Here is a 12,741-nt window from a genome sequence, read left to right as displayed (position 1 = left end):
TAGTTAATCAGGCACTCTATCTACCTTTTCTAATTGCTGCTGATTCTGAATTTATGCACATATTCAATTAAATCAGACAAGTCCAGAGAAAGACTCATCAGTTTAAGCATTTGCGTCTACTGTTTTACACACTAATTTATCTGGCCAAATTAATGATGGGAGGGCTCTAGTTAGTGAAGAGTTGCTGTATATATGTATAATATAATTTTAAGATTAATTATCAGTTAAAGGTCATAACACTGTGAACTCTAAATTTGTTTTATTTATTTATTTTTTACAGTCCAGGTCTTTATTTTTACACCCATCAGGCCATGAATTCTTAGGGGATGGGCTCCAACAGTTCGGGTTCCTTTCCATTGGTCTTCACAAAGTCTGCTTCCCTAGGTGGAGCAGGCTGGTGCTTCAACTGAACCCAAGTCCCTTTCTCTTTGGCTTCCTTCTTTTTCTGATCATTTTCCTTCACACGTTTTGGGAAGCTATCTCGGCTCTTAGAGTGCTTAATATGCTTGATACACACATTAATTCTCTTGGCAAGAATCTTGCCCTTAACTTGTTTGTTTACAACGATGCCAACAGCATGCTGGGTAACATTGTAGACTCTCCCAGTTTTGCCATGGTAACATTTGTGGGGCATTCCTTTTTGAACAGTATCCATTCCCTTGATACCTACAATATCACCCTTCCCGTAGATTCGCATGTATGTGGCCAAAGGAACAACTCCATGTTTTCTGAAAGGCCTGGAGAACATGTAGTGGGTGCCCCGCCTCTTTCCCTTTGTGTTGGTCATTTTGGCGAATCAGCCTGAGGGGCCGGGGGAGAGGTGGGAGGCAGCGGGAACCATGCATTGGCCTTTACCTGGAAGATGGTCGTTCCCTCTAAATTTGTTTTAAAATTAAATTATTCTCCTGTTGCTAATTTAACTGCTTTAGTATCTTTCAGGGTCTTAGAATCTTTATATATATATATATATATATATATATATATATATATATATATATATATAACTCAATAATGTTACAAATGTGAGCTTATAATGAATTGTATTTATACACAGACACATATGTGTGTGTATATATGTGTATATATATATATATATATATGTATAATAGCTAAAATCTTAGCTTTTCACCGAAAGCTTTTCTTCTTCAAGTTTGTTTTTAAGTCAGTGTCACAGTAGTCCTATAAGGTGAAATATTATTACAGTATTAGTTTTCAGATAAGGTCAATTGAACACAAAAGAGTCAGTGACTCACCAGGCCCTATGTAGAATAGCTTTATCTGCGTTGCCAGGACTGTATCTCAGGTTTCCTGAGTCGCACTCTTTGAACCTAAAGAGAGAATTTTTGTTTGGTTTACTTATATGTGTCTAACTTTTAAAGGGTATTTCTCAACAGGTTTCCAGTCTTTTAAATATTCTAACATCAGTATTTATCCTTTAGTTGAGAAACTTCACAGTTTGATATAATCAATCATTATTGATTGTCTGCTAGATATAAAATGTGCAATTACAAAACAGGCAGCAAAATTGCTTTCCTCAAGAAACATCCAATGTAAATATTGATACATAAGATCGCCTTGGCATGGGGTAGGATAATTATAATAGTTATCGTGAAAATGTGCTGTTTGTTCTAACCAATGAAAGCACTGTTGGTCAGAGTTCACTGCATGGTATTTCTGGTTCTAGTGCCCCTGTGATATGTTGGCAAGAGGATAGACAAATCTGTCAGTGGAATAGAAAAGAGAGTCCAAAGATATACCCCCATATCTATAGTTATCTGATTTAAAGCAAAGTTGTCCCTACAATCAAAGGAGAAAAGGATGATATTTTCAATAAATAATGCTGAGTTACATGGATATTCATATGAGAAATAAATGTAATGTGATGCCTGCCTCACACATACAAAAAATTATTTGAGATGAACCATAGACCCAAGTGTGAAAGGCAAAGCAATAGAATATCTAGAAGATGATACAAGAGAATATCTTCATGTTTTTGGAGTAGGTAACTATTTTAAAAATATAACTCAAAAACATTAACCATAAAAAAGACTGCTAAAATGGTCTTTATTATTATGTAGTTATAAAAAGCACTGAATAAACATATTGTAGTGTAAACCACAGAGAGCAGATGAGTTAAAATGTATGTCATTTAAGTCAATGCAGAAGATAGTAACTTGGCAATCAACTTACATGTTTCAAATATTCACTCCACACATATAAAAATGTCAAGTCTAATAAAAAACAGATTAAAAAAGTAAAAACAATGAATAAATAAATACACATTTGTTAAAATTTAGAACTTTCATTCACCAAAAGGATCATTAAAAGAGTGAAATAGTGATGAGAAATACATTGCAATAAGCATATCTGACAAATACCTATTTTCACAACATCTATAAATTATTAAAGGACATCTTATACAGGACATATATAAAGGACATCTACACATTTTATTTTTTAAAAGTCATATGACTGAACTAACGTAAAATGGGCAAAAGACTTGAAGACAATATACAAATATTCAGTTAGCATGAGAAAAGGTGCTCAACATCATTAGTCCTCAAGAAATTACACATTAAATCACAGTGAGACACCACTGTACCTGAATCCCCCAAATCAAGAGGTCTGATGATGATATTTGTCACTGAGGATACAGAGCAACTGAAATTCTTATTACTGCTGGTAGAAGTGTAAATTGTTAAAACCACTTTGAAGATTCTGCAGCTATATTTACTAAAGCTGAACAATATATGTACATACAAACCAACAGACTTGCAAAAGAAAGCTCATCATATCTTTATCCACAATAGCCCTCAACTATAAATGCCTAACAGTGGGAGAATGGATAAACATGGCTTATGCACACAACAGGATAATACCCAGAAAACAAAAGATAAATTATTATTATAGTTGTATGAACACCAATTAATCTCATAAAGTATTGAGAAAAAGAAACCCAATACAAAAGCAGTACATATTTCTTGATTCTATTTCCATGAATTTTCAAAGCAGGCAAAAGTAATCCATGGTGATGTAGGTCAAAGAGTGTTTGTCTTTGGAAGACGGGGAGGGGTCACCAAGAATTTCTAGGAAATGAGAGGGTTTAAAGTGTGCTATATCTTTTCCTAGTGATGGTCATAAGGGTATAGACACACAAAAATTCTTCAAGTTGTATATTTAGGATTTGTTCAACATACTGTAAGTTTTACATTGTGTAGTAAAGAGAATAATAATCGCCCAAACCACGGCTTAATCACTCATATTTGTGAATATTCCTTATTGGGCAAAAAAGATTTTTGCACATATATTTAAGATTCCCAGGTGGTGCTAGTGGTAAAGACACTTGGCACTTGCACATTGGAAAGACACCCGCTTGCCACTGCCCAGGACATAAGAGATGCAGGTTCAATTCCTGGGTTGGGAAGATCCCCTGGAAAAGGGCAAGGCAACCCACTCCAGTATTCTTGCCTGGAGAATCCCATGGACTGAAGAGCCTGGTGGGCTATAGTTCACAGGGTCCAAAGAGTTGGACACAACTGAAGTGACTTGGCACACAAGATTAAGGAAGCTGAGGTGGGGAGATTATCCCGGGCTACTTAAGTGGACGTGATCAGTCCTTAAACATGGAAAAGGATAAGAGTGGGTTAGAATGCTGAAGTATAAGAAGGACTCAGTACACCACTCTGAAAATGGAAGAAAGGGTCCATGATCCAAAAATTGGGCAGCTTAGAATCTGGAGAAGACAAGGAAACAGATTTGCCCCTTCAACTTCCAGAATGGAACATAGCCCTGATGGTGGCTTTATTTTAGTCCAATGAGACCCATGTTACCTTCCTGACTTACAGAACTATACAGTGATACATTTTTTTGTGGTTCAGTTCAGTTGCTCAGTCATGTCCGATTCTTTGTGACCCCATGAATCGCAGCACACCAGGCCTCCCTGTCCATCACCAACCCCCGGGGTTCACCCAAACTCACGTGCAGTGAGTTGGTGATGCCATCCAGCCATCTCATCCTCTGTCGTCCCCTTCTCCTCCTGCCCCTAATCCCTCCCAGCATCAGGGTCTTTTCCAATGAGTTAACTCTTCACATGAGGTGGCCAAAGTATTGAAGTTTCAGCCTCAGCATCAGTTCTTCCAGTGAACACCCAGGACTGATCTCCTTTAGGATGGACTGGTTGGATCTCCTTGCAGTCCAAGGGATTTGCAAGAGTCTTCTCCAACACCACAGTTCAAAAGCATCAATTCTTCGACACTCAGCTTTGTTTGTGGTAATTCATTACGATAGCCATAGAAAACTAACATAACAGAGAAATTAAAGGATGTTGAAAACAAAAACTCCTATTTCTCCTTTTTGAAGGGATTAAAAATGGCATCTTGTCCCCTTGCTAAACCTATCCCTGGAATGCTCACAGAATTGACTTCTACTACCATTCACCCTATTTTATCTTTCATCTGTACGGGATTATGAATTCTATGAGGGCATCTTCATATCATCCACAACACCAGGGATTGTGCGTATGTGCAGTGTATAGAACCAATGCTCTGCAAGTGTTTGGTAAATTAAATTATATGAACCACTTATCTGTATGAGAGGCAGAGACCAAGACAGATAGGCTCACACTAATGTGGTCTTGGAGTCAACTTAGCAAGCTCTCCAGTGCAAAGACACATTAAAGCTAGGAGTCCTAAATAATGAGGCTGAGGTTGTTTAAAACAGCAAGCTGGCATCAGATGAGACATTTCCATATCATTCTAGATTAAATAAAACATTTACCATTTCATGCTTTCTTTCCTAGTAATTTTTGTCTTGTCTTTTTGTTCCACATGGCTACTCATTTAGAATAACAGCAAGCCAATAGGCGTGACAAAAAGAGACAGGTCCATACCTGATCACCAATATTCCATTACGCTTCCTTGAGCTGCAGGCCTGGTGAAACTGCCAGTGCCCTAAAGGAACTGGGCTTGAGTCTGCATATTAGGAATTCAGTGACTACAGTAGCAATAATCAGACTATATAGTAAGTGGAGCAACATGGCTATATTGGGAGGCTGCTGTTGCAAGGAGCTGTTTTCCCTGTGTCCAAACAACAAATATTTTTTTAAAATGTATTATATGTGTGGCCCTTGTGATAAATACTGTGGGGGATATTAGAGAGAGAATCTATATTCTTTATACTCAAAAGTATATAATACAGTTGGGGAAATAAAACATTTAAGAAAAATAACACAGGAATGGGGGCAATTGTTTGTTGTTTAGTCACTCAGTCACGTCTACCTCTTTGCGACCCCATGGACTGTGGCCCACCAGGCCCCTCTGTCCATGGGATTTCCCAGGCAAGAAGACTGTAGTGGGTTGCCATTTCCGACTCTAGGGGATCTGCCCAACCCAGGGATTGAATCTGCATCTCCTACATTGTATTATATTGCATTGTATTGGGGCTAAAATATAGTATGAACTGCAGCAGAGAGGGAGGATTTGGAAAAGCCTTGGGAACTTTGGAATTAAAGGTGGAACACTAAGGTTGTATGGTAGGCAGTAGTGCACAGAATATACCAGGAACAGCTTCCAGTCCTGTTTATCTGGAGAAGAGTTTCCCAATCTCAGCACTACTAATGTTTGAAATTGTAATTTTTGATGGGGGATTGTCTTGGGTATTGTAGGATGTTTAGCAGCATCGCTAATCTCTACCAACTAAATGCTTCCTCCCCCTCAAAGCCGTGAGAACTGAATATGCACTCTGAGGGTAAAATGACCCCCCACTGAGAATAACCATGCTGAAGTAAATATTCCCAGAGGGAACTCACAGGAGTTACATGGCATGGCAAGGAGTTTGCCATGTAATAGGGAACCACTGAAAACATTTGTGAGGGCCGACAGGCTGGAAATTATAGTTTGTGGATAACTTATCTGTTTGAGATCCTCGCTCCAAATTGGAGCAAGGCATTGTGGGAGAAGGGAAGAGCAACCCAAATCCTACCACAGTAGTCCAAGCACAAACAGGAAGACTGGCCAGCCACAGAATTAAAGAGCTCTCCATGCCTGCAGGTGTTTATAATGCTCTACAGCTTTAAAGCTGTTTGATATTTAGATCATCACTTCAACATCGCATTGCACATTTCATCTGAATACCAAGTACTCAGAGATACATCTCTTTTTAGAAGCCCCTACTGCTGGGCTTCCCTGAAGAGAGGAGCAGCCACCAGCAGCATCAGAAGCAATCTGTAACTTGAGGAGCTTGGCTGGGAATGCTCCACCACTTGATGGCTAGGGATATCAGTGCAGGCAGCACAGGACCAAAAATGTGGTGCCAGTCCTCTGGGACTGTCCTCAGCCTGTGGAGAGAAGAGAGCAGCAACGTAGAAGCCTGATAAGCCTCCAAGGCAATAACTTTCTTGAATTCCACTCTCTGCAAATTTCAAGTTTATCCCTAATTATGGTTTAAAAAATATTTTAACAAGTATTGTGTTTTTCTTTCTTTTTTCCCCCCCTAGTAAAAGGAAAAAGAGAAATAAGTGTATCTTGGGCTCTTCATTCTGGTGGCTGTTTGCTAAGCTCATGGAACCAGGCTGAGACATTGGTACACCCATCAGCATGGCTGAGTGGCATGGAAGGCCACTTTCTTCATGATCTAAAACTAACACTGTGATAGGGTATTTAAAAACATATGGAATTTTGTGAAATATAGCATAATAGTATAAAATGAGTAATTTCAGAAGCTTAAATACTTTAATAACTAAGTTTTCAAGCTTGAAAAAAGTGTATCTCAGTAATATTTTAATGAGAAACTTCATAGAAGACAACTTCAAGTGTTATTGATAATTTAAAACTCGAATGGACATAAAAACATATACTTAAGTGGAAAAGTTAAACAAATATGGAAGGTGTAATTTCTTCTCCATTCAGTTTATGTAATTTTAAATATTTAGGGGGATACAGCAACGTGCTTTTAAAGTTGATTTAGAATCCTTGTACAACTGAGATTACCCCTCCTCAGAATTTCTAGAAAAGTGTGAAATAAACCAGGAATATTGTACACTTCCCAAACGTTAAAACTGGAAAACAAAACAAAACAAAAGAAGCTAAACTAGTGAAAATAGAAGTTTTGACTGCAAAAACAGATTTCTGGCAGATATGCTGGTGGTTGGTCATGGTTTAGTTGCTGAGCTGTGTCTGACTCTTGTGACCCCATGGATTGTAACCTGCCAGGCTCCTCTGTCCATGGGATTTTGCAGGCAAGAATACTGGAGTGGTTTGCCATTTTCTTCTCCAGAGGATCTTCCTGATCCAGGGATTGAACTTGGGTCTCCTGCATTGCCAGTTGATTCTTTATCTCTGAGCTACCAGGGAAGGCTGAAACATATATAAACCATTGCAAAGTATATTTCAAATAAAACATGTTCTCAGTAGTGGGGGGAGAAAACACTGAAATTCGTTAGATAGGTGTCCAGATTTAGGACACACTGATAGAATTGAAAAGATCTCCACAAATAGATTAAAATTTCCGCAAGGACACTGACTGCATATTCTCCACATCTTCACCCAGTAAAGTGATGGGCAGATGGCAACTCTCAATCAACACCTGTCTGAAATTAAATTCACCATGACCCATCAGTAAAATGATTTGTTAAAAGAATGAAGTCCATGCTATCATATCATAGATTGAGGAAATGTTCTACCCAATAGAGATATAGTGTATTGCCTTGGAATATGAGCTCAGGACTCAGACAACTGGGGTTTAAATCCTACCTTCACATCTTCAAGGTTTATCACCTTAGAAGATTTATGTATTTTCTGTGATTATAAAATGGGACCAAAACAGAATCCACCTTACAGGGAAATTATGCAGAATTAATGCATCATATATAAATATGTTTAAATACTTCATATATTTATATATACTTGATAAATAAAAATATTATTGGAATAGTGAATTCAAATTAAATATAAATAGTTTAACATTTTAATATTAATATTTTAAATATTAGAATTTTCAACATGCTCACTATCTAAAGAGACCTCCTAGGAAATCCTTTGGCACTAGGAAGACACCTTCTAATTTACTTAGCGACCAGAGATTTTAATATATTGATTTACTGACAGCAGGGGGTTTCTCTCAGTCATGGATCACTTAGGAGTCAGCAATAAGTAGGAAAAGCAAGGTCTGGGATCAGACCTCACCTGTGACACTGATTCTCTCTGGGATCTTGCTTTTCTGAGCCTCATGCCCTTGACCATAACAAAAAGATGATGTCTACCTCCCTTACTAACAAAATTAACATGTGTCATCTAGTGCAGAGTCCGGGCCACAAAGAAGTTTAATGTCCCATTTATCCATCTCAAGAGAAGAGATGTTGTGTTACCATGTGAGATCCTTCCTCACCCTAGAAAATATGAAAAATCTAAGAACTTCTGAAAGAAAAGTTTTCATTCTCCATCTAAATGCAAAAATATTTCCATATCAATGACAGTCGATCCCAAATGCATGTCTCTCAATCACCTTAACTTTCCCCATCATATTCATCAAGTAAATGGGCTTGATTGAAGTGGGCTACAAAGCTAGCCGGGGAAGGAGCAGACAAAACATCGCAGAGCAAGGTCTCGCGTGACGATTTTTAAGGATAAGGCACGTCGACTTCAGAGCAATCACTTCCTTGGCCCATGAAACTTTTCTTTTTTTAAAATTTTTTTTATTGACTACAGAATGTAGACATACTGTCAAAGGATTTAAATCAATTTTATACAATAGCTTTCTTGAACTACCATTACTCCTACAAGATTCATATCTGCAGCTGATTTGGAGACAATTGTGACTAAAATATCAGAGCTGCAGCTCTTATTGAAAAATTCCTCTCTGTAGATTGTTATTTTTCTGGCACTTAAAAGCCTAATACCAGAAAGGAATGAAATTCCATTTTGCATCTGCCTTTTTAAATGTAGGCTTTTAACTATTATAACTCCTAAGCTGCAATTCTCACATATCACCTTACTCCAAACAGAACATTGGGATTAATGGTCTGGTATTAAAAGCAGAAACAAAAATACAATTGCTTTGGGAGGCACTTAAGTACAATGATACCTAGCAGAAGAAAAACACTTGATGCCTAGTGGAATAGCTAGCTTTGCATTAGTTATCAATGCAATAATGTTGGAAAGTAATAGATCATTCTTCAGTTTACTGGCATTCTGAAACTATGGATGTAATTCATGTGTTTAACCCTTGATAAATTGGGTTCATTTATTGCACCACTGAGAATCAATCAATAAAAAAAGACCAATATAGATTTCTCTCACTCTTCACCTCTGCTAACACTAAGCTTCCTGACAGCAGGGATTCCAGGTCATTTGCCTTCATAAATTCCTTAGAGAAGGAAATGGCTACCCACTCCAGTATTCTTGCCTGGAGAATCCCATGGACAGAGGAACCTTGCAGGCTATAGTCCATGGGGTCACAGAGAGTTGGACATGACTAAGCATACACACAGACACGCAGTGCCTCAATAAAAGCCATAATATTCATTCCATTTCACGTCCTCAGTGTCTGTCCAATACTGTCCGGGCACTAGGGACACAAAAAAGAAATGACTCTTTCTCTCAAATACTAGAAGGAAGAGGAGATGCAATCAATTAATAGGAAACAAAGATGTCTTAAAATACAAGTAATAGAAATTTGACATCCTCTTCTAGACCAGTTGTAAAACAAGTAGAGACTTCATTCCTTCCCTAGAAATATCCATAAAAGGGAAAAGGTTAGTGTGCTTCAAAGCAAGTTTACCAAATAAAATCAAAACATTGTGAAACACTTTCAGAATAAGATGACTTGGCCTCTGGACATATGTCTGTGGAAGGAGGGATACTGAAGACCAAGAGAAGGATTCGGGAATAAAAAGTAGACTACAATTTGAGAGGACTAACGGGACATTGGAGATTGCTAGAAATAGTTTTCTAGTCATGACCTTTTCTCTCTAGTAGGTAATCTGCATAATAGCTGTCATGGAAGAGAGAAGTAACAATTCTAGTCCAATGCCCGCCGTAGGCAACAAGCTCATATCAGCATGGAAACTGAATGGCGGTGGATAGATGCTCACATCATGAACTGCAGACATGCTGATCTGTCCCAGAGCATTCTTCTCCCTGCTTCCTGTTCCTTTTATCTACTAGCAGAGGACCAGTTAAATATAAAAGTGAGTGAAGGACCCCAGAAAGAGTACTTTTTGAGACTGAGGTGTTAGGAGATTCCCTGGGATCAGAAGATGCTTATGAGCAAGATGAAGGAGATTTAAAAAGGAAAAACTAAGCTATAATATGAACTAATATACTGGAAGATTAAATTCAGAAACTATCTCAGAAGACATCAAGACAAGGTAGATCAGGAATTTCACTACTAGAATGGGTGATCTAGGATCTCTGAGAATATGCTCCCCAGAGAAATAAGCATAACTGGCAAGTATTGTGTATCTATCTATCTATCTGAAAGATATATGTGAAGCATACAGAATAGAACTGGCCTATTCTATTTACTGACTGGTGGCTCAGTCAGTAAAGAGTCTGCCTGCAATGTGGGAGACCTGGGTTCAATCCCTCGGTTTTGCCTGGAGAATTCCATGGACAGAGGAGCTCGATGGGCTACAGTCCATGGGGTCACAAAAGAGTCAGACTTGACTGAGTGACTAACACTTTCACTTCACTTGCATAGAATATAAATGTATTATGATATAATATGGGACTTCCCAGGTGGCACTAGTGGTAAAGAATCCGCCTGCCACTGCAAGAGACATAAGAGACACAGGTGTGATCCCTGGGTGGGGAAGATCCCCTGGAGAAGGGCATGGTAACCTACACCAGTATTATTGCCCAGAGAATCCCATGGAGAGAGGAAGCTGGTGGCCTACAGTCCATAGGATCTCAAAGAGTCTAACACGACTGAAGTGACTTGGAACAGCACAGCACATAATATATGAGAAGTCTGTCCTAACTGCACTCATTAAATGAGGAAGCATTCATTTAAGAAAATCTACCAAATCTCAGTAAGAACAGCCAGAGTGTGGCACTTGAATCACAAGCCGTTCCTTTTCTAACTGCAGCCCAGCTTCCTCAGCTCAGTATGTTGGAAGCTTTCTTCTGGTGAGGTGTGGTCAAGAAGACAGGGTTGCTTATCCTCTCAGCTCATAGTCAAAGGTATCTTACCAGGAGGGGAAGGCCCTGAGCATGTCCCGTCACTCCTAGCTCCAAGTTTCAGAGGCTAATTTCTGACAAGTGTGGCTTCCTCCATTCAGCTTCTACTTGTGAGGTGGAGGCTGTATGCTTGGGGTGGCAAGGCAAGAATACTGGCCCCTACTTGCCCTTACCCCCTCCTGCTTGTAGGACAGGTGTTCCCACCCTGGGAGAGGAAAGCTGAAGAAATCAGAGGCTAGTATCCCTATTCAGCTCCTCACTGGTGAAGCAGGGTGCCAAGAGAAGCAAGCCACCATCCCCTACCCCTCATCTGCAGAGCTGTGGCTCAGAGTTTTCCAAAGCAAGATGACATAAAATGAACTCTATGAAAGGAAAAAAACAAGGAGATCCATACCAAGACATAGCATAGTAAAAGGGCTAAAAGTTAACAACAAGATGAAAAATTTGAAAGCAGCTAGAGGAAAAGGATTCCTTACAAACAAGAAAACCAATGAGTTTAACAGCTGACTTCTCATCACAAATAACACAGGCCAGAATGCAGTGGGTGATGTAGTCAAGTATTTAAAGGAAAGAATTGTCAATCAAAGATCTTTTATCCAGCAAAAAAAAAAAAAAAAAAACCTTTAAAAAATGAAAGTAAATAAAGATATTCTCAGATATACAGAAACTAAAATTTATTATTAGCATAGCCATTTTAGAAGAAATCCTGAAAGGAAGTTCCTCAGGTTAAAAACAAATCCAGACAGAAGTTCAAGTCCAGATGAAAAGCATGGAGCACCAGTAAAGCTTGCTGCTTGTTGTCCAGTTGCTAAGTCATGTCTGATTCATGGTAACCTCATGGACTGCAGCATGCCAAGGCTTCGCTGTTGTCCACCATCTCCCAAAATCTGCTCAAGTTCATGTCCATTGAGTCAGTGATGCTACATAATTGTTAAAAAAAAAAGTGTACATGCATATTTACTTTTTGTTCTCTTAACTAATTTAAAAGAGCCTTTTAGAACTATATATCAGTTAGTTCAGTTCAGCTGCTCAGTTGTGTCTGACTCTTTGCTACCCCATGGACTTCAGCACACCAGGCTTCCCTGTCCATCACCAACTCCCGGAGTTTACTCAAATTTATGTCCATCGCATTGGTGATGCCATCCAACCATCTCATCCTCTGTCGTCTCCTTCTCCTTCTGCCCTCATCTTTCTCAGCATCAGGGTCTTTTCCAATGAGTCGGTTTTGCCCATCAGGTGGCCAAAGTTTTGGAGTTTCAGCTTCAGCCTCAGTCCTTCCAATAAATATCCAGGACTGATTTCCTTTAGGATGAACTGGTTGGATCTCCTTGCAGTCCAAGGGACTCTCAAGAGTCTTCTCCAACACCGCAGTTCAAAGAAGCATCAATTCTCCAGTGCTCAGCTTTCTTTATAGTCCAACTCTCATATCCCGTACATGACTACTGGAAAACCATAGCTTTGACTAGATGGAACTTTGTTGGCCAAGCAATGTCTCTTCTTTTTAATATTATGTCTAGCATATTTTCTTCCAAGGAGCAAACATCTTTTAATTTCATGGCTGTAGTCA

At 38.9% G+C, this 12,741-nt stretch overlaps 1 protein-coding gene across 1 annotated transcript; it reads right to left on the bottom strand.

Moving 5' to 3' along the window:
* Positions 1 to 269: 269 nt before the first annotated feature.
* Positions 270 to 834, bottom strand: LOC138438126 (large ribosomal subunit protein eL21-like). Its single transcript, XM_069586335.1, has one exon. The coding sequence runs from the start codon at positions 785 to 787 to the stop codon at positions 320 to 322; it is 468 nt and encodes a 155-aa protein (XP_069442436.1). The 5' UTR covers positions 788 to 834; the 3' UTR covers positions 270 to 319.
* Positions 835 to 12,741: the final 11,907 nt, after the last annotated feature.

Source organism: Ovis canadensis, chromosome 3 (assembly GCF_042477335.2).
Source record: "Ovis canadensis isolate MfBH-ARS-UI-01 breed Bighorn chromosome 3, ARS-UI_OviCan_v2, whole genome shotgun sequence".
Classification (NCBI taxonomy): domain Eukaryota; kingdom Metazoa; phylum Chordata; class Mammalia; order Artiodactyla; family Bovidae; genus Ovis; species Ovis canadensis.
Note: the sequence above shows the minus strand (reverse complement) of the source record. Positions and strands in the feature narration are given on the sequence as shown.